This window comes from Tinamus guttatus, unplaced genomic scaffold (assembly GCF_059628265.1).
Source record: "Tinamus guttatus ecotype Peru unplaced genomic scaffold, ASM5962826v1 Tinamus_guttatus_pri_ptg000546l, whole genome shotgun sequence".
Classification (NCBI taxonomy): Eukaryota; Metazoa; Chordata; class Aves; order Tinamiformes; family Tinamidae; genus Tinamus; species Tinamus guttatus.
Genome location: NW_028289080.1, coordinates 933,937 through 958,288, shown reverse-complemented (window position 1 = coordinate 958,288; position 24,352 = coordinate 933,937). Strand labels below are relative to the sequence as shown.

At 57.2% G+C, this 24,352-nt stretch overlaps 2 protein-coding genes across 2 annotated transcripts; both read left to right on the top strand.

Annotated features, from left to right (window-relative positions):
* The first annotated feature begins 160 nt into the window (after positions 1-160).
* Positions 161-11,843, top strand: CD6 (CD6 molecule). Its single transcript, XM_088534195.1, is given in 13 exon segments — positions 161-444; positions 7,763-7,834; positions 8,103-8,456; positions 8,539-8,847; positions 9,060-9,359; positions 9,609-9,677; positions 9,919-10,047; positions 10,204-10,332; positions 10,573-10,680; positions 10,795-10,869; positions 11,025-11,207; positions 11,443-11,613; positions 11,746-11,843. Coding segments are annotated over 13 exon segments (2,226 nt in total). The 5' UTR covers positions 161-215.
* Positions 11,844-17,165: 5,322 nt separating this feature from the next.
* On the top strand, positions 17,166-23,505 carry CD5 (CD5 molecule). The gene is made up of 10 exons (XM_088534174.1): positions 17,166-17,223; positions 18,883-18,921; positions 19,267-19,554; positions 19,638-19,700; positions 20,344-20,649; positions 21,347-21,631; positions 21,850-21,981; positions 22,510-22,563; positions 23,062-23,184; positions 23,413-23,505. Exons 1-10 carry the CDS (start codon positions 17,172-17,174, stop codon positions 23,496-23,498), a joined length of 1,428 nt encoding a protein of 475 aa, XP_088390300.1. The 5' UTR covers positions 17,166-17,171; the 3' UTR covers positions 23,499-23,505.
* The last annotated feature ends 847 nt before the right edge of the window (positions 23,506-24,352 follow it).

Sequence of the window (24,352 nt, the reverse complement as noted above, 5' to 3'; positions counted from 1 at the left end):
GGCTCCCCAAGGCAGTGCTGTCACTTGCAGGGATGCAGTGGACATGTAGCATGGGCCCAGAGCAAAGCCATGAGAGAACTCAATCTACTTCACTTCCCTGTTCAGGGGTGCCACTTCCCTCCAATGAATGGCTTAGTTGTTTGCTGCACCTTGCAGGATGGAGCCACCCCAGCAACTTGCTCTGTTCTGCTCACTTCTCTCCCTCCACCCCCAAGATGCTGAGCTGGCTTCCTGGAGACCTCAACCACAAGACAGAAAAGGAGAGAGAGGCAGAGAGAGAAAGTGCACAGGGCTGCGCCAACCCCATGTCTTCACTGAGAAAGGACAGGGCTGTCTGACCCTGCGTCTCCCAAGCCCATGATGGGACCACTTGGCAGTCTGTGAGAAGGATGGAGGTGCTCTATATGCTCCTGGCAGCTCTCTTCTTGACAGCATCCAGACAAGGTAGGCCACCTTCATCGCTCTCTCCCTCTCATTTCCTTCCTTCTCATCTCTTCATAAGGGAACTCCAAGCGCAAAGTCTTATACTGTGAAATTCAAGTTAAGATATTTGATATTCTGCTTGGAAATGGGCACTTTCTGCTTCACCCCATTCTGGGCCAGTCTCTCCTTAGACATAGATGGTTGCAACTGTCTTGAAGCTGTTTCTGCAAACAGAGTGCATGTTATCGGGGTTGATTCAAATTCGGTGCTGAACAAGGGAAACCAGCCTTATTTCCACCCTGAGATGCTAGGCACAGCATGGGGCTGGGGCGATCGCCACCTTTCCTTCATATGCCTTCTTACTGCTTGCTCAGAATGAGCAAAAGGGATTCCCTTTTTGGATGTTACTGGGTTTGAGAGCTATAAAAGGATTCTCAGGACAAGTGTCTCCCAAGGTGGGAGATGGAGGTCTTTCCCATGCTCTCGGTCTCCTCCATCTCGAACAGCCATTGTGAGATAAGGGCACAAGGGACAAATCTGAAGGACCCTGAGATGAACTGTCCCACTCTCCAACTCCTCCTGCCTTGTGGAGGACGGCCCAAGCCCTCTACTCTATATAGGCAGCTCTTTTGGCCATTACTTACTGTAAATCTATCTGCCTTCCTGTCAGAGGGGATGACCAGGCCAAGATGCCCCAAAACATCACCAAAGAAAGCAATTGCCCTCCAAAACAAAGTTCTCTTGCTTTCCCTCCCATCCCAGTCTTGGACCTGGAAGCAGAGCTGAGATGGAGAAGGAGTCACCAGAGGGATTCATGATAGGGGTGATGGGGCTGACTGCAGAGGCATGTCACACAGATCAGCATGGGAAGATGGGTGACGGCAGAGCACAGATGGCCAGAGACCTGCCCTATGAAGAGAATATATGGCTGCTGATGTGCTCCCAAGAAATCTTTTAGGGGACATTTCCCCCATGAGTGCCCCATCCTCCCCGGTTCCTGTGGCAGGCCTGGGCAGAGCAACAAAGCCTTCCCATAGACAGCCACACAAGGCCAAGGCAATAGGAAATTGTCAGTGAATTAATGGGCTTGGGAAGGCTCTCCCTGCTTTTTTCCCCCCATACTGAAGTCTTCGCAGACAGCTGTGAATTAATGGAAGGCCGCATGGCCACAATGAACGGACAAGACTTTCTGCTGATGAAAAATTGAGGCAAAGCACTTCGCTAATGTCAGCCTTAGATAATCCAGGGCTGTTATTGGTATTGTTATTGTCCCAGGAAAATGTAATTTAAACAACTAATATAAATGTGGCCTTCACTGAATTTTAGGCACCTGGCCTAAATATTCTGTAAGTCTCCACGGTATGGGAAATGAAGGCTCCCAACAGATGGGTCACATCACCTGCATTGGGTATTGTTCTGAAATTAGCATCAAGAAGTGGATAATTGCTGTAATTAATACATGGGCTCACAGGCAGTCCCTGATACCCTCCGACCTACTGGTCCTTCAGCATGTGAAGGAATCCCCTCCTTTTCTGCTGAGTGAATGAACAAGCTGGTTTCTCTGGGACCCACGCTCCCACCATGCTGCTCACTGCTAGGATTTTGGTGGCTTTTCTCCAACTCTCGTCATCGCTTATCATTTTGTCAGTCACTGCATCTGAGCAGAAAGGCTTCTTGGGACAGTGCCATCACCTCCGCCCAGTTTTGCAGGGTTCGGTGTGTGTTTGCACCTAAAATGGCTGACAGAAACAACAGCTAATTTTGTGGCTGCTGTTGTTCCTGATCAATTAACGAATTATCGTCATCTCCTATGCTTCTGCATAACAACTCCTCTTTGCTTCTTCACTGTTCTTCTGTTATCTTCCTTGCTCATGGTGGCCTGGATGTTTTGGGGCACAATACTTTTACTTCTGTTTGTGCCACTTAAATACTCAAGGAGGAAGAGTGGAAAGGAGGAAGGCTGCCAAAGGGACTTTTGGGAGTGCTGTGTGCATTCTCAGTTTTGTTTTCTGAGAGGAAAAAACTTCCACATCCTAGGAAATCCCCAGGATCTTAGCCCTGGCTCTTCTCACATGCCCACCACTGGCAGGGTCTGCACAGAGGGATACCAGCACTACCTCCTTTCTCCCCACACTCAAAACCAAACATTTTTATGGGGCTGGGGCAAGTTACACAGCTGTCCTGGACCTACTAACAAGGCTGTTCAGGGCTGTAAATCAACTGCCTTTTGCCTGTGCTAAAGCATCCTAGGTTAGGGCTGGAAGAATGGCCATAGGGGGTGAGCTTCAAGGTTCCTCCATCCTAGTGCCCTCCCTCTCTAGCCAGTCCCAGATGCTCTCACAAGCAGCAGGACACAAGAGCAGTAGCTTTTTCCTGCTATGCCTGTCCTGCTTCTGCTTTGCATGCCCATCACGCTCCCCAGGTGCCTTTCGGGGCCTATTTTTTCATCTCTTTTATCTTTTTTTTTTTTTTTTTTTTTAATAAGAAAACTGGAGACCGTTCAGGCAAAAAGCAGCAGCCAGAGAAAAAAAGCAGCAGCCAGAGGAATTGTTGCTAGAGTCGACTCTGAGGTTTATTTCTGAAATCTCATCATATGCTAACCATGCAATAAATTCTCCAGCGAATTGATCAGCAAACTGTAGATATTGAGCCTTACTCAAATGACCAGCAACGAATCATTCCTAAAAATCTATAGGCATTCTTGTTTTTTTTTTTTTTTGTGGGATTTTGTTCCACAGAAGAAAAAACTACTGTCTGCATTTGCTTTTTGTGAAGCCTACTCTATCCCAGTGCCCTGGGATGTCTGCCCCACACAAAGGCATCCTGATGCAAACCCCACACAAGTAGGTTAAATAAATTGATATATCATGTAGCAATTGAGGAACAGAAGCAAAAGCAGGATTTAAAGTGATCTAGAGTGTAACACGAGGCTGTTAACCCCATAGCCCAGGATCCTTTTGATTATTTTCTCTGTAGTGCCTAGCACCTACTGTATCCATACAGCCCATTTTAACCGGCTCTTACTTAAAGCAAGTAGAAAATAAATTTTGTCATTAAAATGCACGTGAAGGTCCCAACTAGAGCAAAGTTGATTTTGCAGTAGCAGTGCTTATTTCATAGGTTGCCTCTGGCATATTTAGAAACATAAGGGGCTAACTCAGCGACAAACAGTGTCGCGATGTGTTGTGCCCGCAGGGGAGGATTTGCTCTTCTACAGGAGATGTGCGTGGTTGCTGCCATTTTGCACATCAACCCAGGTAGCAGCTAGTAAGAGTGCTGGGAGTGGAAGGGAGTCCTCTTCTCCTTGACCTGTGCGTCCAGTGCTGGCAGTGTGCTGCACGCTGCAATCAGGAGCCTCTTATAGATCAGTAGCTCAAAGCTATTTGGCACAATCTGAGCACAGAGCACAAAGACAAGTGGTATATGAAACACAGGGCACTTGACACACATTTCATTTAACCAATTTGCCATGGAATTTTTTAAAGTGATCTCCTTATGCATCTTGATGTGTCTTCCTGAGAGGTGGCCAGGCTCCAGCAGTTTCTGTCACAGGCTGGGGAGCAACTGAGGCAAAGCAGAGGATTCACGTGGCCGTATGTGAAATACGTATGTGAAATGGCTGGTCCTGCCTAGCTGGTTGGTCTCAGCTCCCATCGCAGCCGCGCTGGCGAAAGGGGTGTCAGGACAGGACCCAGCTCCGCACAGCATGGGCCCCCTCGGGTGCTCGTGCTGGGCTCCTGGTGCTGCCCCTCAGCCGTGTGAGTTGAGAGGAACCCAGGCTGTGGCCTTCAGCAGAGAAGGGAATGGTGCTAGGTCTGTCTGTGGTCCCAAGCCCATCACTGGTTCCAGCTCTGCTCCAGCCACTTATTTTGGGTGCACTGGCCTGACTGAGGCTGGGAGAATAGCTCTTCACGCTGCCCATAGATGCTGCTTCCATGGGCTGAGCAAGGAGCCCTGCACCACATGCTTTGCTATCAGGGGAATAAATAACAGCATGATTTCAACCGCAATCACAGCAAAGACACCTAGACTTTTCCTTCAGCATACATCCTCTGCCCATAAGGAGCCGAATAGAAAATTCAGGCCATGTATTTTTTCTGGTGATAAACATCAGAGCCCAGCAAGCAGCTCAGTGGGGCTGTCAGCTCCCTGCTAAAGCTCTTGCTGAAATGGGCTGTTGATGTCGGTTAAATTAAAAGGAAGAGAGAGAAAAAGGACAGCAAGACAGGGAAGAGAGAATCAGAGAGACGCGACTGAAATGATACCATGCCCTTAGGGCACAACCCACCAGCAAGGGCGGCGGAGGGGATGAAAGTGTTTCATCTAAAACTAAACTGCTGTGACAGTGACATCTATTCAGATGTGGAATCAGCTCGCTGGTGTCTGGGGATGGGAGAGAGAGCCTTGTGCTAAGCCCTGGCTCGAGCAGAGCAGGAAAGAGTGCCGAGCCTCGTCCTGGCAGCGGGGAGACCGGGTTGTGGGTGCTAACTGCTTCTCCCCACAAAGGAACCCTTGGCATGAAAGCCAGGCAGCTTTGGAGGTGGGAATGCCAAGTGCTTTGTATTTGTGGCAGCCGAAAGGGTGCTGCTCAGCTGAGAAATGCAGTGTGCTGGAAGACAGGGTGGCAAGGGGAGATGGTTCAGACTCACGATACTACTTTGCTGCAGGGTTTTCCCATCAGAGAAGAGCTTTCCAGTGTTTCTACATTTAGAGTGAGATTCAGCTTCCATCTATCCTACAAATGGATCTTTCAAAACCTGCCTTTCTGCTTCAGGAATTGGCCCTCCAGGCATGTCCCTCCTGGCCTATCTTCAGAGACCTTTTTAGCCCATGGGCTGGGAGGGCCAGTGCATGAACCCGGAGATTTAATTTCAGAGGTGCGAAACACTTGTGCCCAAGTGCAACACAGCCTGGGAAATCAGCTCAGGAGCTTGCCGTGGTACTTCCACTCACGTTCGCTGCGGAGCCTCCATCTTGTGGTACTCGGGGCCATGTTGTCTGTCATCTCTGTCGTTCCGCGCTGCCTTCCGGCAAGGCTCATGAGCCGCAACATGCACCATCCTGCTGCCTGAGCTGGGTCTGTCTATCCCCACAGGGGAGCTGCGTGAGTCATGCTGCTCGGAGAGCATGCAGAGTTCTTCCTTCTCAGGCCACCATTTACTAGAGTTGACCCCACAGGCTAGCTCCATCTCCTGACAGACTTTCCTTCCTTCTGCAGCCTCTTTCCAGGTCCTAGTCTCATCCGGGAAAAGTGCCAGGGCTTCCTTTCACGGGCACTTCGGGCTGTACAGGGCTGTGTGCGCAGGAGCTAAGTAGAGGCAGAAGAGCAGCACGTGAGAGCCACCAGCTGGGCCCACCTTCAAGAGGCCTTCACAGTGCCTTGGCCTCTTGGGATGGGCAACAACTCCAGACATGAACCCAAGGCAATGGGTTCCTAGGTCACACCTCGGATGAGCTGTTTTCCTGAGCAGGAAGGGAACGTGGCCTGGCTCAGGTGCAGCCCTATAGTGGCAGGGTTTTACCATGCATCTCCTGGTAGCTGGTGAGACATCTTCCTTCACTGGGAAGCACCTTCCCCTTGAGTCATGGTATTTCATGAGCTCCTTGTGGAAACAGGGAAGCCAAATTTCTGAGCTCTCAAGAAATTTTGGAAATTGTCATGACTTCGTCTTTCTGAGCTATAGACCTGGAATCAGATCGAAAGAACTATCTCCTAAAACCCGCCTCTTCTAACCCAGTTTCACGATTTGGGGTGAGGCCTGACTCACTGTTTTTAATGTTTGGTTGGGCCAGGTTGCTGCTACTATTGGTTTAAAATCCATTTTTGAGTAAGTCCGGCTTGTTTACATGTGTGGTGGAGAGTTTCCAGCCATGCTGCAGCTCTGCTCCCAAATGACGTGCCAGAGCAGATGGGAAGCAGGATGCCAGCTCCACTCCTGCCCATGCTGCAGCCCCTGTGCGTGAGCCAACGTGGCTCAGATATTTGCATGCCGGCATGTGAACAGAGCTGCATCCCTTGGTCCTGTCACCTATGTACAAGAGAGCAAACCCAGCAACTCGCACGGGAGTGCTCGGGTAGCCGCCTGCTTTGCCTCCTGCAGTTGCAACAGCCGCGTTGGCTGCTGCTTGCAGTACCTCTGAGCCTCACCGTGAGAACTAGAGCAGAGCCAAAATGGTGGTTTTGCTGTTCTCCCTCCAAAAACACTCGGTGCTGTGCCCTGCCAAAACTATTCAGCAATCCAAATGCTTCCCTTTGGCTTTGTTTTCCAAGTTTTACAAATTCAGAGGGCTGGAAGAAAAACTACAGAAAAGGGGGACAGAGAGGGGCAACAAAATCACTCAGACCCCCAGGGAAAAGGAAGTGAAGGTGGAAATCTTCAAGACAGACCTGTTGATGCATGGTAAAAGGTTTTTTTATTAGAACCAAAGCCAGATAGCAGTGCTCTTTGGGGTAACATGGAGCAGCAGAGCTCAAGACAGAGCAAATAACTGCTGAGAGGGATTTTCAGTGGCTTGCTTTGGTTCCTGTCCCTGTGACGCCACAGGCCTGGCTGCGTGCGAGGAGGAGGGCTTTGCTGCTGGGCTCCTCTCCACTCCCAAATGTCTCCGTGTCCCCAGCCAGGTGCCAGGGCTGCCAGCCAGGCCTGGCAGACACAGAAGCTGGGGTTCAACAGGGATCTTTTTCCATCGCCCACAGGGCTGTGGCTCTGCAACAATGACTGAGAGGGAAAAAAAACTCCTCCAGCAAATGACCTAATTGATCCTCCCCAGACAGTTTCTCAGCAGGGGTGAACCAGCATAACTAGTATAGCTGACCAGGGCATCCCAAGCTGAGCTCTTCTCTTGGCAAAGACTTGCCAAGAGAAGAGAGCTCTGGGTAAGTAAAGGGTGACAGCCTGAGCCAGCAAACAAGTCCTCAGACTGGCTCTTGGCCTTGTGATGGGAGTTAGTTTGGCCCAAATGCAGAGCCAAATTTGCATATGGGACAAGCAGGTCCAGTTCTGCAGGGCTGGTAATTACTGCAGGTCTCAGGTTGACTCTAAATAGCCGCTGACCTATCTAGTGCTTTTGACTTCATTTCTCCCATTGCCCGTTCTCAGCTTCACTCTAGACATGAACATATCCATCAGTGCATCCATCCATCCCACATCCATCATAGCAGGTTGGAGGGGGCTTCCCTCTGACCCAGCTCCTCTTGGGCATTAATAGGGCACCTCAGAATCAGAAAGTTTGGGGAACTGCCCTGTGCCTTGGTGCCCATACTGGTGAGGATTGAGAGAGGGGCTCTCAATCCTGGAAAATCTCACTTCATCACATGACTGTTCCTTCCTTTTTCCAGCCCAGGTGAGGCCAACAGAGTCTCCTGTCAGCCTGAAGAGCAGAATCACTGGAAATGCCTCTGTGGAGTCAGGTGAGAGCAGGAGGGGCGAGGAAAATCCCTGCTCAGTACCTGCCTCACCAAGTGGGAGTAGGTGAAAGCCCTTGAGACAGAGAAGCTTGCATTTCTGGAGCTCATCTCCTTGGCAAGCACATGCGGCCACATCTTGGTGCAGAAGGAAGCGTGTAGGTGGGAGGGCTTGTGGGTCCCGAGCCCCTGCAGATGAGTAGCCTGGGGGCACCGCTACCTGGCCAAGAGGGGTGCCTTCCTGCATCCTCACACGTGCCTGTGGTCCACGCAGGCGTCCTTGACATGGCTGCGCTCCGGCTGGCAAACGGCAGCGGTCCCTGTGGAGGAACAGTGCAGGCGCTGCACCACGGGCAGTGGACACCAGTGTGCCGGGAGTCCTGGAGCATCGCCGCGTCCCGCGCGCTCTGCAAGCACCTGCACTGCGGAGATGCGGAGGAGTCCAGTGTGGCAGACGCTGCTGCTGTGGGGCCAGCTCCCTTCAGCCCCAGAGCCATTCCCTCAGCACACACTGTCTGCGTGGCCACGATGGCCAACTGCAGTGGCTGGGAGAAGGGGCCCTGCCTGCTGACGTTGGCCATCGCGCCCCACTGCTGCAGAGCAGGGCTGGCTCGAGCTACCTGCACAGGTAAGAGCTGTGGCCTGGAGGTGCCCCAACCCATTGGCCAACCCTCTCCTGCAAGTCAGTGCCACCCGGATATGTCTACTAGGTCCCCACAGGCTGCGGCTGGCGGGTGGCAAGAGCCGCTGTGAGGGCCGGGTGGAGATGGAGCAGGCAGGCAAGTGGGGCACGGTGTGCGACGACGGCTGGGACGTGGCCGACGCCGACGTGGTGTGCCGGCAGCTGCAGTGCGGCTGGGCTCTGCACGCGCTGGGCAGCGCTGCCTTCGGCCGGGGCACCGGGCTCATCCTGCGGGACGACGTGAGCTGCCAAGGGCACGAGGACCGTCTGTGGGACTGCCCCGCCGTCCAGGAACACGACTGCAGCCACAAGGAGGATGCTGGTGTGGTGTGCTCAGGTCAGTCCCTTGCGCCCGGGTGCTGTCTGTCCTCTGGAGCAGCCTTCCCCCAGATGCCAGAGACAATGCCCCGCACAGGAGAGACTTAACGGGGTTTATTTTCCCCTGAGAAGGGGTAAATCCCCTGGGAAGGAAGCGCCTGGTGTTTATCCTTATGGGATGCAGGTCTGCATGTTCCTGCCGGTCCCCAAGATCTGCCCTCTTCTCCGCAGAGCACCAGCAGTGGCAGCTCTCTGGAGGCCAGGATGGCTGTGCTGGCCGTGTCGAGGTCTTCTTCAGGGGCACGTGGAGCACGGTGTGTGACAGCACGTGGTATGAGATGGAGGCCAGCGTGCTGTGCCACATGCTGGGCTGCGGGCCGCCCCTCGAGCGGCCCTCCTTCAACCACACGCTGCCTGGCAAGATGCTTTACGAGTGCACGGGGCTGCAGCCATCGCTGGCCCATTGCAAGTGGACCTACAACAAGTCAGCTCCTTGTCACCAGTCCCGGGCAGCTGGTGTGATCTGCAATGGTATGTGACAGCCCTCTGCAGCCGAGGGGCAGGAGCTGGAGTCATAACCAGCTTGCCCCCATCTCCAGCTTTGCCTGCCAGGCAGCATTTCCCTGCTCTAAGGCATCCCTGGCTGGCCATGGAGATGAGTACCAACCCGAAGTCCGAGCGCTTGTGTATAGCTGTGGTTCCCCCATACAAATAAGTTGCAACTCTGCTTTTTCTGCCCCAACCAATTCCTGCCTCGCCTTTTATCCACTGTCCTTCCAGGCTCCCAGGGCTTGGAGATGGCGACCACAATGGAAACACCGACACAAAGCAGTGTGACACACCTGAACTGTGAGTCTGCACGGCAGAGGCACCCCTGTCCCTGCTTCTCAGAGCCTCAGTCATAGTCTGAGTGTGGGGGCACCATGGCGATCTCTGCCCAGCGAGAGATGTGTGGCAGCATTGGCCTGCAAGGGGCATCCGGCTCACCTACGTTGCTGCTGAGCTTGGGGAGGGCAGGGAGGGAAAGGGGAGTTCCAGGTGTCACGAGGTTTGTCTGTTCTCTGTCTCACCATCCACAACTCTGTCCCAGCTGGGGATTCCCCGAGTGAGGGAACCCAGATCCCGCCACTCCTCATCGTGTGCATGGTTCTGGGTGCGCTGCTCCTGCTCACCACTCTGGCGTTCATCATCACCCTGCTGAGGATGAGGAAGATGAATGGTAAGGAGCCCTCCGGAGGCATGTGCAGAAGGGTCTGCCCGCAATGGACGCTATACTGTGCTCTCAGTTGGGGTCTCCCCAGGCTCATCACAGCCATAAGAGCTGGGCTAACTGGGCCCCATGCCAGCTGAGGAGGGACCCTCTCTGTCTTTGCAGCACACACTGTGTCCTCTCCCTTGCTCTCTGGGCCAGTTCTGGTGACCCACAGTGCTCAGGGCCCTGATGTGCCCTCTGCAGTCTCCAACGACTACAGGCAGATGCCCCTCACTCTGCAAAAAGGACAAGGTAGGACCAGCAAATTGCTCCCATGCATCCTGGCTCCAGGGAGCACCAGGATGAGGCCCAGAACCCGGCCTGTCCTTTGCCCTCACGGCCATCACCAGACAGCCCCGCCACAAGCTGCAGGGCTCCTCTTTGACGCGCATCTCCAGCCAGTGGTGGCCAGGAGCTGGTCTCAGGCTTAAGGGCCATGGGGCAGGAGATCCCAGGTGGTGACGGCCTGGCTGGTGGGGTCTTGCCCTGCAGACCAGCCACTCGCACTCCCTCTGGCAGCCAAGGACTCCGACTCCGACTCTGACTATGAACACTATGACTTCAGCAGCAAGCCACCTGTGGCCCTCTCCACCTTCTACAGTGAGTGTGCCCCTGGGAACCTGGGCATCACCATACCCTGGGCACAGTGATGCACCAATCCAGCCCCCTTTGCGCCCGCACCAGAGTGGACATACTGTTTCCTCTCTTGTGCAGACTCCCTGCGACGCCAGCCGGGGGACCAATTGCTCCCGCTGATGCCGAGCCAGGATGGGACGGTCCCTGCAGAGGGTACAAAGGGCCCTGGGGGTTGTCCTGGGATGGGGAGGGACTTGGTGAAGCGGCTCCTCTGCCCTGCAGCACCATCCGTGTACCTGCCCTGCACAGTGGGGACAGGCCTGGGCAAGCAGTGGCCCGGAGGCTGATGCAGTCCCTGTGCCGTGCAGAGACATCCGTGCTGCTCCCCCAACCCTGCAGCAGAGCAAGCAGCTCCTCCAGCTCTGCAGAGTCCTACTGCAACAGCAACGCACCTCCGCCGTGCCCCTGGAGCTGCCTGCAGCCCCCCGATGACAGCAGCCACCTGAATGCAGCGCCCGCCGCGTACGGCAGCGCTGGGTACTCCCCCGCAGGTCAGGAGGTGCCTGGCCATGCTGACACACACGCAGTGGGGCTGTGATGCCCCGGGGATGGGGACAGGGAGGGGAAGCCCCAGGGAGGGGAATGGGGATGGCGAGACCCCAGGAAATGGTGAGATGCCAGGAGATGAGAGTAAGGATAGGGACAGCCGTGGAAGGGGAAGGGCCATGGTGAGACCCCAGGGGATGGGAGCAGGGATGGAAGAGGTCAATGAAAACCTCCTGGTCTCCCCGGCTTCCCTGGGGGACATGCCTGTCCCTGTCCCAAAGCTCTCCCATCCCTGAGTGCCTGTTTTTCCCGCAGAGCCCAATCCTGCGGACAGCTCCAGCACCTCGTCAGGGGAGTGGTACGAGAACGTGCAGGGCGCAGAGGCAGCCAGGGACGCGTCCGTGTGCTCTGGTGAGGATGCCACGCTGGCAGGGGAGACAGGAGCAGGGCTGCGGGGCACCTCTGCCCTGCAGCATCGCGCACAGGCTCCTCCTGCAACCGCAGCCCCCTGCCCAGCCTTTCCTGACCGGCCCTTCCTTGCAGGTCGGCCGGCTCCTTCCTGCCCCTCGGGGGGATGTGCGCAGGACCCTGACACCTCGGACGGCAGCGACTACGATGACATGCAGGCCTCTGCCTACTGAGGCTGGCAACGGGCCATCTCTAGGCTGTCCATTGCCCTCCATCCACCCAGCTCCAGGGACGGGGTGCCCGGCTGCTAACGCCACAGGACTAGCATCTGCATCTGAAGGAAAAATAGCCGTGGTGCAGGCCAAGACCTGGGCAGACAGACACAGCCACCAGCCTGCCACAGGGAAAGGCAGCACAGACCCCAGAAATCGGTCCCTTGCGGCCCGGGCCTGACCTTCTTACGAGTGCCCACAGTACCGAGGAGCATCCAGGCGGTGGGTCGGGGTGCACGGCGATGCGGGGCTGAGCCAGCTTCACGGACGGGAAAGGAGGGCACAGTCTCCTGGATGGGACCACTTGGCATCTTGTTGTGGCCGTCTCCTCCAGGAATCTTCTCTGGACACTTTCTGCATGCTGGGGCGGGGGACGGGACAGTGTGGACACCAGGCCTAATAGCACACTTGGATAGGACAGGGATGTTGGAACAGGCGAGCGGCTCTGCCAGGCTCCATGCAGCCATTAAAAGCTTTTCCCAGTGGGTAGCTGAAGTGGGTCGCCGTGTCCTGTGGCCATGGGTGGCTGAGTTGGTTGGTAGCAATCCCCAGAGCAAGGCTGGTTCCCCAGGCACCTTCCTCTACTCCTGTGCCCTGTTGTTGCTGTCTCCATTTTGCAGGACTGAGCACCACAAGCCAGATGCCCATGGCAGGAGGTCCCCTAGCTGGGCATGGGCAAGGTGGGAAGAGCCAGAGGTCCTGTTCCCCAGCCCGCCAGAGCAGGGAGGGCATTGGGTCACAGGGATGCAGAGTGACAGGGATGTGGGATGGCAGGGACTGGCGTGGCAGCCCCCTAACCAGCCCTCTGCAGCCACAGAGCCAGCACTCACCCTGTGCCTTCCCGTTCCCTGCCAGAACATGGTCCTCCGCACCCCAGGCCCTGCTCCTGGGGACACACAGGCCTATAAGCCCTCACCAGGGCACTCAAGGGATGCCGGCAGCCAGGATCCAGCCCATAGCACAGCCGTGCGGCTCCAGATCCTGTGTCTTGTCCTGTCTCCTCCATCCCCACGCTCCCCGTCCTTTGCTGAGCCCGAGGAGGAACCCAAGCCTGACTGAAACAAGGTCACCCAAAGCTTAGCAGAGCTGAGGTCACTGCTGGCCTCGGTGACCACATGCAGCCCAGCCGAGCGCAGAGTGCAGCACCCAGCAGCCAAACTGCAAACCGAGGACCCCACGTGCCCAGCTCTTGTGGCCCACGGCCCCCTCCTTCCCCTACACCGGGTGCCCGGCGCGCTCTCCGGAGCGCTTTGCCACACAGCAAAGCACATGGCGCCGCTGCGCTGCACACACCTCTTTCCACTGGAAAGCCTAACCCCGAAGTGCATCTTCCTGCCTTGGCTCCTATCACCCCATCTGCGGGTTTCCATTTCCCTCCCGCAAGGACAACTTCCTCCCGCCGAAGCCCTGCTCCTCGCACGGCGGTGCTGGCGGCCCCGTGGGCGCTGGGGGGACCTACCTCGTGGCGGCGGGGTGGAAGCTGCCTCAGTGGAAAATTTGCCCCCCACCACATCCTTCAGCTGTTTACCGAGCGGAGCGGCCCCGGCAGCCCGAGAACAAAAGGGCCGCGCCACTTGCCGCAAGAATGGAGGAAGCACCGAAATAGCAACAAAGCGGGTTGCAGCTCCCAGACAAAGGGGAGAGAAGACAAAAGAGACGGGTGCGAGGAAATGGCTGGCTGCAAGTGCCGGGGCCGGGGACATGGGCTGCCGATGGGGAGCTGCATTGCTCTTGCGTTGGAGCCCAGCCGGGCTCACGAGAGCCAGGGATGGGAGGGACGTCGACACAGGGAAAAGGGTGGCAAAGTCCCTCGTGCATTTGCAAGGGTGCTTGGCAGCACCACACTGACCCCAGCATACCCAGGGAGCGGTTGCATCGCCCTGTCCCTGGCACAGTCCTTCCACCAGCATCCTCAGCGTGGAGGACCAGGGATCTCTGCTCGCTCGCGTTCCTGCCCAGGCTTCGGGGTGACGAGGCAGAGGGGTCATCACCAGCCACGACAGCACTACATCAGGGCCAAACGTTTATTTGCAGCTGCTGCAAAATGCTGTTTCTACCAGCAGCGGTGGTATTTATGCACTTGCATGTTGATGGCAGGTGCTGAGAAAAATCACCTCCGTGATCATTAGGATAACAACGCCACAGCAACAGCTAACAAGCTGGTTCATATTTATACTGAAAGCAGTTCCTACACTTTAAGTGGATGCTTCTCATAGGTACGGAGTGCATTGGTACATCCGATCACTCCCCCCATCCTCAGCTCCTCTGGAAAGATTTTATGAACATCTTCATCTGTCACAACACATAGATGATGCCCTCGTGCCCAGATTAAAGAGTGGGTCGATGTACATCACAGGTGGTTTGCAGGGGTGCTGGAGCAGAGCCGACGAGTGAATATCATGTGTGGTGTCTCGAAGCAGCTCTGGCCTCCAGGTCCAAACTCCTCTCCAAGAGGAGACCTGACCAGCTGCCATCCAGGCATCCCATGGGATTTAGGCACTCTGTGGTGATTAGGGTAAGATTTGGGATTCTCCTGGCTAGATGTCCCATCACAGAGCTGGCTGAGTTACTGGTGCAACTAGCCCAGACATTCACCTTGCGCGACAGGCTCATCTCCATAGGGATTTCCTGGTCTGGCCGCAGGCACCGCTGCTCCCAACAGTTCTTCTTCCCCTGCACGTTCCTCCTGCATCGTTTCAGCACGAGGCTGCAACAAACGCAGCAAGCCGGGCGAAGCACATCCTAGCGCGCGTGCTTCACAGCACAGCCCAACTGCAGCAGATCAAAACACGCTTTCCGTGCAAACGCGCTCGCAGCGGGTTTGCTGCTTCGAGCCTCCACCTAACGAGGGATGAAATGCTGCTAACCACCCTGGAGCCCATGCTCTCCGTGCTGTAATACACCCGTGAATAAGCGAGCAGGGCTGCCATCAACTATTCATGTGCCCTGCTGCAAAGTGCAAGCAAACATGTAAACGGGGGAGCGCTCTAGCATGAATATTTACAAAAGAGCAAGTGTTTAGCCCAGAGACTTACTGAGCCATTGCTCAGCTGCCAGCAACACCACCAGTGCCAGCTGCTTTGCAGGAGCCTGCTTGTGTGATAAAACCTGTCTGAAAACAGGGATCAGAAAGGCTAAAATCATACCAGAGGGCAAGCCAAGGCAGGCACTGGGGCATTGCGCAGCACAGAGGTCACGGGGGAAAAGCAACGTGACTTCATGGAAGGAAAATTTTGCAGGAATTGCTATTTTTCGTCAATACAAAATGATTTTCTTACTCTAGCGTTAAATGCTAGTGGTCGGCATGGAAAGAGCCCTGTGGAGAGCAGCGCATGTTTGCCTCTCTGTCATTGTAACTCAGCACAGGGGAGAAAAAGAAGAGGGTAAGAAATAGGGAGGAAAAAAAAGTCTTTCTGCACTTGGACGATTTTTTTTTCCAGGTAGTAAACAGTAAAAACAATTTTCAGAAACATGGCCCTTGCCTGCTTTCACCCATGGATAATAATAGAAATGGTACCCGAGACTGGCATATGCCTTCAGCTGCTGTGATTTTGGCCTCACCTTCCCTAGCACCCCCTGAGCTGCATGAGAAGGATTTGCCCATACAGCCTGAAAACAGTCAGCGCCAAGACCCAGCAGCCAGGAAAATAGTCAGCACCAAGACCCAGCAACCAGCAAGGGGTCTGAGCAGCACCAAGAAAGCCCAGACGTGGAGGCAGTGCTGATGCTGGTCTCCTTGGCGGTACATGGGGATCAACCGGCCCTCCCTGGCTCGCCTGCTCCCACCTGGTGCCGCCTTTATCTCCTGCCTTGCCAGGACCCTGCCCCTCTGCAGCAGGAGCAAGCAAGAGCCCTGTGTGTGCTACAGCCCAGGGGAGGATCCCCAGGCCCAGAAAAAGCTCCATGTGCCATGCTGGCATGGAGCAACTCTGCCATCCTCTCTGACCATCTCTGAGGTTCTCCTGAGCATCTCTGCCATCCTCCCCGAGCATCTCTGCCCATCCTCCCCGAGCATCTCTGCCCTCCCACTGCCCCACCAAGCTTCCTCTTGAGTCATGGAAAATCTTCAGCCCGGCACTAGTTTTGGGGCAGGAAACTCCCAGAAGAGCCTGGGCCGGACCGGGGGAGGCGGAGGAAGCGGGGCTGGGTGGCACAGCTGAGGACCTGGGCAGCACGAGGCCGCTGCTGTGGGTCACAGGGAAGGGACAGCGAGCGCAGGGACACCTCGCCTCAGCATGAGGTGCGAGAGAGAACGCGAGGAGGAGGACAGACTTGCCAAAACCTCATCAAACAGCCCCCCCAGGCACGACAAGCAGCCCGGCATCCAGGCACACGTGAGACACTCTCCCCTTCGCAGAAACACCCCCGGGCCGATGGAAAGCAGCCACCCTCATTAGCATGCATGACCTGGATTTGGAAGGATTAATTAGGGCATAATCGACGGCCCCCCTCTCCCTCCGCTCTCCAACACCACTGCACCCCGTGCCGGGGGGGTCACGCAGCTCTGGCTGCTGCAGGTTTCCTGCCCCAGAGCAACAAAGCTGCTCACCTCGACTGGCAACCGCAGGCGGCGATAAGGGAGTAAATATAGACGGGGGAGAGAAAAAGAAAGCTGGCGAGGGCAAGGGGAAGCTGTGGCTGAAGCGGGGAGGCTATTTCTGACAGGGACTGGAGTTACGTAAGAGCAATCTCGGCTCTCCCCAGGTGGGATCCCAGCCCAGACAGACCCTCAAGGCCATGGGCACTGAGTTTAAAACAAGCACTGGTTTCCCCACTGCAATGCAGTGTCCGCTCTCCTGGCAGCATGAGCGTGCACTGAGCTAGTTCATCGACACCCATAGTCAAGGGATCTCTCGCTAGACGTGGGATTTTCCCTCGGCGAAGGCAGCTTGCTGCATGATTTGAATATACAGAAACCCTCGGTGTGGGCTGGGATGGGCGTGAGGATGGGGATAGATGGAGATGGGGGTGGGAATGGAGATGAAATGGGATGGGGATGGGGGTGGGAATGATGATGGGAATGGGATGGAAATGGAGAATGGGGATGGACATTGCGGTCAGGCCTGAACCCTCTGGGCTTCTTTCTCCTCATCACTCTTAAGCATTCTGCAGGATCTGGCAAGAAGCTGATGGGTTCAGACTTCAAACAAGCGAAGTGTGACGCAGAAACCACAGAGGGAGGAAAAACAGACTGTTCCTCCCAGTCCCCCCCTTACCGCCCTTCCCCAGGCTGGGTGGCAGAGGCGTCAGCACCCCAGGCACCCTCCTGCTCAGCCACCAGCGGTCCCAATGGGAGCCCAGCACCCCACGCTGGGGTTGCTGCTCGCCGTGGGGACATGGGGTGAGTACCCTGGGTGGGGGTGATCCCCCTGGGGGCTGGCGGGTTGTGCCGGGGTCCTGTGCGGCGGCAGCGTTTGGGCTCAACACAAGGCACAGCTCCAGCACCGTGGGCTGTGCTAGGTCTGTGCCCCAGGGCTTGTCCATGGAACAGGCTGGGGCTGGGCATCCCATGCACTCACCCTCCTCAGCCCCTCCTGCCAAGGAGGAGAGGTTTGGGATGGCTTTGTAAGAAGGGCTAGGGCGCAGAGAAAGGGGCTTTGAACTTAAAAAGCAACACAAAGGCATGGGGCTCTGCCCTGCTACAGCCCGAAGCAAAGTGTGAACCCAAGGGTTGCTACAGCTGGGGCCATGTGGGTCCTGGCCCCCAAAACTCCTGGTCATCCCCTCCTCTCCCAGGACGGTCATTACCGGCCCAGCACTACATTACCATCCAGATACTCAAGGGCACTCTGCTCTCCATCTGCAGACATAGGAGCTCATGCATTAGCATCTCCTTCCAAAGCAGCTGCTGAGGAGCATTGGGTCCAGCTCCAACCACCCCCGTGTTTCTCCCGGCACAAATGTCCCCTGTGCTGGGACCACTTGCCGCGCACGCCCGGGAGTCTCTGCTCACGGGGGTCACACCATCTCCAGAGCCTCCCCAGTGACGGAGAGTGTGGGTCAGGCAAACCAGATTTAAACAAAAGTGGTTGCCCTCACAGGCGCTGAAACCTGCCTGGCTGAAATAAGCAGCAATAGCCACAAGCAAAGGTACCTGCGGGTGCTCGGTTCTGCCTGGCACTGGAGGCGGGCTTCTGGGGCACTTGGTGCCACGGGGATGCCATCAGATAGGCCTGCCGTGCAGCTAGCCTGGCAGGAAGAAGTACGGCCAAGCCACATGAGGTTGTTCGTATACTTCTTTTTAATTAAAGGCGTGAGGAGGAGGAGGTGAGAGTAGATTCCCCACGAAAGTCAGAAAATGCTCTTTTATGCCTGAGGAAAATGGTGTTGGGAGAGAAGAGGGTGGATGCACAATGCAGAAACTCCAGCGTGTTAAGCAAGTTAGAGATCAGGATTCTGGGCTCTTAGCAGCGGCAAAGATGTCGATTTTCCCTGGTGAGCAATGAGGAACCCAAGCAACATGCAGAGGCCCATGGTAACTAGTGAATCTTGTGCAGAAATAGCTTCTGTCGGCCAGGAGCCTGGAGACACTGGTGCCCCCATCCGCTGGGGACTTGTCGGGGCTCCACACACCAACTCCGGCCATGGCCACCCAGCACAACGGCTCCCAGGGCAGGTGATGGGCCATGGGGAGCCTGCGCAGGTGCTCTAGGGTCCCTGACCGCTTCCTTAGCACATGTTGCTCACTGCGAGCTTGGCCCTGGAGCTGCATGGTTCATCTCGGCAAGGAGCCAGCCAGCAAGAAGCCTCTCACATGTTTTTAAGGCTATATTCTTAATACGAGCAGGACCCTCAAATGCCTTCAAGCAAGTGTTGCTAGGAGGGTAACATCATCAAAAGGCTTGGGACACACTGCATGGTCTGGGACGGGGGTTTCTTTGCGTCTCCCTTTGTGTCTCCCTTTGCACGGGACGCTTCCCACAGCAGAGGTGCTCTCAGCCTGTGCAGTCCCATCACTGCGCAGGGGCAGGAGCACAACTCATGTCTCTCTCCTTTGCAGCCCTCTGCAGCTGCAGAGAAGACGCTACAAGCCCTGAAGGTGAGTGTGGACGTGGAGCCAGCCCTCCCAGGCGCCCGGAGCCCCCACGCAGACCCTGCGGATGCGGACTCACCCGCAGGGCACACGCATCTCAACCCGTGCTTTGAGCTGCACCTCTGCGTGCATCCCCTGATTGGCGCCTTTTCCTCCCTCCTCCATTTTGCGAGCAGCCCTCGCTGCCATTTCAGAGCAGGCAGGTGCCCTGGAGCCAGGCACGTCTCCCGGCTGAGGAGCAGCCCTCGGCCTTCCAAAGGCCGGTCCTGCCGGCTGCAGCGGTGCTGGAAACCGTGCTGATAGCTCGCGGGACAAGGAGGAAAGCCCCTAACACCTGTGCTTTCCCCGCAGAGCCGGCCTTGCGGCTCACCGGTACAGGCTGCCGATGCTCAGGGGTGCTGGAGGTGAAGTGGCTCGGCCGGTGGAGCAGAGTGTCCGTGGACAGGATGAGCGCGGCCGCCACCGCAGCAGCCGTCTGCAGGCACCTGGGCTGCGGGCCGCCCATCGCCGTGGGCCCCCCGCTCTACGGGAAGGCCGCGTGCACGAAGGCCCTGCAGTGCGCGGGCACGGCGGCCCCGCCGGTGGGGTGCAGATGGGTGCGGAGCAACCACACGGACTGCGTCAGCCTGGCCTGCAGCGGTGAGCCCCACTGCCCAGCTCTCCCGCAGCCGCCCGCGCAGCGGCACGGTCAGCCCCACTTGGCACTTCCCTTGTTGTTTCAGAGCCAGCCAAAGCCAGCACCGAGCCCCCACCAGCGCCCGAGACCACTGCGCCAGAGCCCACTGGTAAGAGCCGGTCCCTGCCCGGCTGCGCCAGCAGCTGCTCCTGATGTGGCGAGGAGGAAATGTGTCTGTTGGCCACTCATTTACTCACGGGGAGCAAATAAGTCCGTGTAACCTGTGAGACACGCATCTCAGGGAGATCCCGGGGTCTTATTGATGCCATTTGCAGCAGTAATGGTGCAGTTACTGCTCATCCATTCATGGGCACAGCAGGATCAGGATGCGACTGCTGTATTGGCACACCTTGATGGGTATATGGGGTAAGAGGATGGCGAGAGGTGATCCTCTCTACCCAGTATACCAAAGGACAGGTCCGGCTCTAATGCATGGGATGATTTTCCGTTCTACGATGGCACATGGGCTAGTGGCTCCGCTCCGTACGCTGGTGGCCGCAGCAAGAGGGGTGGCCCAGGTGCCGCGGACCTGGCAGAGGGACAGGTGGTGGGCACGGATACCCTGGAGATGCAGCACATACGTACTACAGGAGAGTCGTCCTTGCAGAGGGAGTGTTCATCTCTCCGATTAAATAGGCACAGGAGTGATTTGCTCCCCATGCAGTACGGCTGCTGGGGACTTTTTGCCACACGAGGTACATAAGTGACGTCCTGGTCAGTAACGAGCCACTCTCTCCGCATCCTCTTGCCAGGTGCTGCCAGGTTGAGGCTGGTGGATGGCAACTTCAGCTGCTCAGGGTTCGTGGAGCTCTACAGGCAGGGGCTGTGGGGCGCTGTAGGGGCCGACGCGGACACCTGGCCTGACCTGGCCTCCCGAATCTGTGAGGCAGTGAACTGCGGCAAGCTCGTCATCGGGCACAGCACAGTGCCGGAGGCGGGGAGCCACTTACCCGTGCGGTGGGAGATGGAGAAGTCCTGCAAGAGACACTCAGTCCTGGACTGCTTCAATGAAACAAGTGACCACCGGGGGAAAGTGCCCGCCTTCGTCATCTGCTCTGGTGAGAGTCTCCTTGGCAAGAGGGCCGCCTTGGTTATGTGTCCTCCCTCGGACAAGCTCACTAGTCCCATGCCTGTGGGTTGGCTGGTGCACGGTGCGGGCGGGCACGGTTAGGGGTTAGAAGAGCACAGGGGCAGCATTCAGGGTGTTGTTCCTCTCTGCAACACCAGTTCTAGATTGGGCATCTGCTGGGCATGGGAGGACATGTTTACTCTCTAAAGCAGACACCCCTCTTGCAGCCGGTTGCAAGCAAGTAGGGATCTAATCCCATCCCACAACTCCTGCCAGACTCCTCGCCTGACAGTCCCCTGGGGCTCCACCGCTCTTCCAAGACCTGCCGGGGCCCACGGCCACCCTGCCACGCTCAGGCATCCACCCACTCCCTCGCCTTTTCTCACACGAAGGCAAAACAGGAAATCTCCATATCGTGCTCGGTTCCTGGCAGCAGCCCCCTGGGCCCTGTGCTGCCGCAGCTCTGGGTTTCAGACGCGGCAGCTCTGCGGTGCGCGCGTAGGAAAACACGGGAAAGAGTGAGGTGCAGAGCAAACGTGGCAGCGCTGCTGCCCAAAAGCCAGCGGATACGGGGTGCAGAGCGCAGCACCCTGCTCCGCTCCGCAGGCTGCCGCGCAGCACCTGCTCCTGGGGACACGGAGCCCCCCGGCCGCGCTCGCTGACCCTGCTCTGCCTCTCCCGCACAGGCTCCCAGCCCCGGGCCGCGCGGAGGCTGGCGGGGGGTCTCACCCCCTGCGAGGGGCACATCGAGGTGTTTCGCGGGGAGCGGTGGCAGGCGCTGTGCGATGAGCCCGCGCAGCGGGCCGAGTGGGCCAGGCAGCTGTGCCGGGAGCTGCGCTGCGGGCCCCTCTCCTCCAGCGCCGCGCTCAAGGAGCCGCCGATGACGGGCGTCACCTGCGCCACTCGCAGCCTCCACCTCTGCCCGGCCAGCCAAGGGCCGCTCCGGACCTGCTCCCGCACCAGCGTCGTGTGTAAGCAGCAGCGTGGCCGCGCCGCGTGCGCGGGGATATACCCGGTTGGGAAAGGTGGGTGGCACCAGGGAGCCCAGCAGGGCTATATCCTTGTGCAGACATCCCCTGTTCCCCACCGTGGTCCCAGAAAGGGTGGTTGGGTCACCACGGCTCCCAGCGCTGGTCCTTGCCAGAATACAGTGATCCCAGCTCATGGCACCCATCTCTCCTCTCCCCAGGCCAGGACTCCAAGCCGCAACCTGCTGGCCTGGGAGCCGGCACCATCATGAGCATCCTCCTGGCTCTGGTTCTCTTCAGCATCCTCCTGCTCATCTGTGGACCCCCTGCCTACAAAAGACTGATGAAGAAAAGTAAGTGATGAGCTCTAAGCTGGAACTGCTGGGCCCCCAGCACCGCCGCTCGCATCCGCCGTGAAACCTGCAGAGATGCCGGTGGTTTCCCGGGCCAGCCTCTTGCAGCAGATCTGTGGAGCTAGGGCTAGATGCTTCCCAGGGGAACATTCCTGCCCCAGGGTTCAGTGGCACAAATCCCTTTTTCCCATTGTCTCCCAGTGCAGCACTGACATAGAAAGCCTCTGGGATCAGGCAGCGTGGCGCGTTTTGCACGCCGCGGCAGGATTAAGTGTGGTGCGGACACAAAAGAGCAGGTGGAGCGTGTTCCACAAGCCATGCCGAGCATCCAAAGGGTCTCACCACGTGGCAGAGGGATTACCAGGCACAGCAGATTATTTGGGATGGCATATGGAGCTCATGGGCAGCAGCCGTGGGGTGGAAAGCAGCCAAAGGAGATGCAGCCCACTTCTGGCAGAGGAATCAGGCAGCTCCCTGGGGAGATCTGACAGGCCCTGTCTCACCAGTCCCCCCTCCTTTCCCTTCCAGTCTCCAAGAAGAAGCAGCGCCAATGGATTGGCCCCACAGGATTCAACCAAAATGGTGAGGAGCACACACGGGTGCTCCATGGGGAAGGGCAGGTTTGCGGTCGTGGTCCCTGCCCGCACCTCTCTGAACTCCCTGTGCGGAGCAATCTCCGAAAGCTCCCGGCCACGGGACCTGGGTTTTGGACTCGCGCAGAGGTTGCTCTGGCCAAGCTGCCCCCGGACCACAAGCCAGGCCGCGGGGCTGTGGTGTGAGCGGCCTCTGCGCGGATCTGCTGCCCCAGCTTCCTGCCCCGCCGCCGCTCTGACTCACCGGTGCCTGGTGACTCAGCGCGAGGGCTGAGCCCTGCGCACACCCCGTCCCGCTCTTACTCAGCCCCTCCGCACCACCGGTTCGCGTGGCGGCCTCCTGCCTTGGGTGGAAGCAGAGGACCCAGCCACTTGGTGCCTTGCAGAAAGCAGCATGGGAGAACTTTCAACCTTCTGTTGAAGCAGTCGGCACCAAGAGGCACCTCCGCGGTCCTTGATGCTCTCTCCTTCCCGCCATCTATTTCAGTTTCATTCCACCGCAACAGCACCGTCAACCTGAGGCCGCGGGCTGAGGGGCTGAGGGCTCAAGGAGAGGACAACGACTACGCACAGCCACCCAAGAAGAACCCCTACCTGTCAGCTTACCCAGGTAAGGCACAGCAAGGAGGACACGAGGGAACGGCTCCTCCATGTGCCCTTCCAGCACATGTCAGCGGGGAATAACCAGGCCGGTGGCATTTGAGGGAAAGCCCCACGGCAGTGAGATGCAGCCGGGGCTGTTGCCGATGCTGCCCTGGGGCTGGGCCTCCCAGCCCTCCTGCCTCACCTTGCGGATCCAGGGACATGCGGAGCACACCACGGTTTATTCCCTTCACAGCTCTGGAAGGTGCATCCCGATCTTCGAACCCTCCGGACAATTCCTCCGATAGCGACTATGACCTGCACTCTGCCCGGAGAGTGTGACTTCCCCGCAAGAGGTGAGACCCTCTTGTGCGCCTGTCCTGTTATCTCCTTGTCCCAAGCTATCTCACAGGACGTTCACACACAAGGGCTAAATTGAGTTCCTGCTCAATTAGCCTGTCTGTGGCTTCTTAAGATTCGGCTAACGTTAGTCTTGTTTTCTACATCAATCATCTTCTTAACCTACAGAGGTGGGATTCAACGTAAGGGGGTGGGGAGAAGGAAAAAAAGAAAGAACAAAACTGACAAAAGAGAAGACAAAACCTGAGAATTGTGCACGGATCACCTCAGAAGAAAGCCCTTCTGCGTGTCCCCTCGAGGTGTAATGGCTTTCATCCCATTTGCAGGGAGGGGAAGCGGAAGCACCTCTGCCAGCCGGAGACCTCATCAGGCTGCTTCCAGGAATGGGGTGTTCTCAGAGCCCCCGCTCAAGTCAGGGCCTCAAACTGCTGGATGTCGCCCCCGAGCGCTTCGTTCTGAGCTGCCCGGCCTCGAGACTCCACCAGGACCTGCCTGTGACGAGCGCTGACCCCCAATCTCTCATCTCTGACCTAGCCTAGCTTGGCTTTGCACTGCTGTCACCCTGGTACCTGAGCACCTTTCCCAGAAAGCTTCCCCTCACCCTCTCCTTCCTAGACCTCCCGCCCGGGAGGGCACAAGCTTTTTGTTGTTGGCTTTTGGTTTTTTAAACTATTCATGAGAATCTGAAAGGTACACGGGTAGCCCGGGGCCCCAGCGGGCACAGCAGCCTGAAAGGGGGCTGCCTGCTTCCCCTCTCCGAACTAGGATAACCGCCCTCCTCACCCCAGCGGGGCCTGGCCCGAAAGCAAAACCTGCTGCTGTCCACAAAGCTCTCC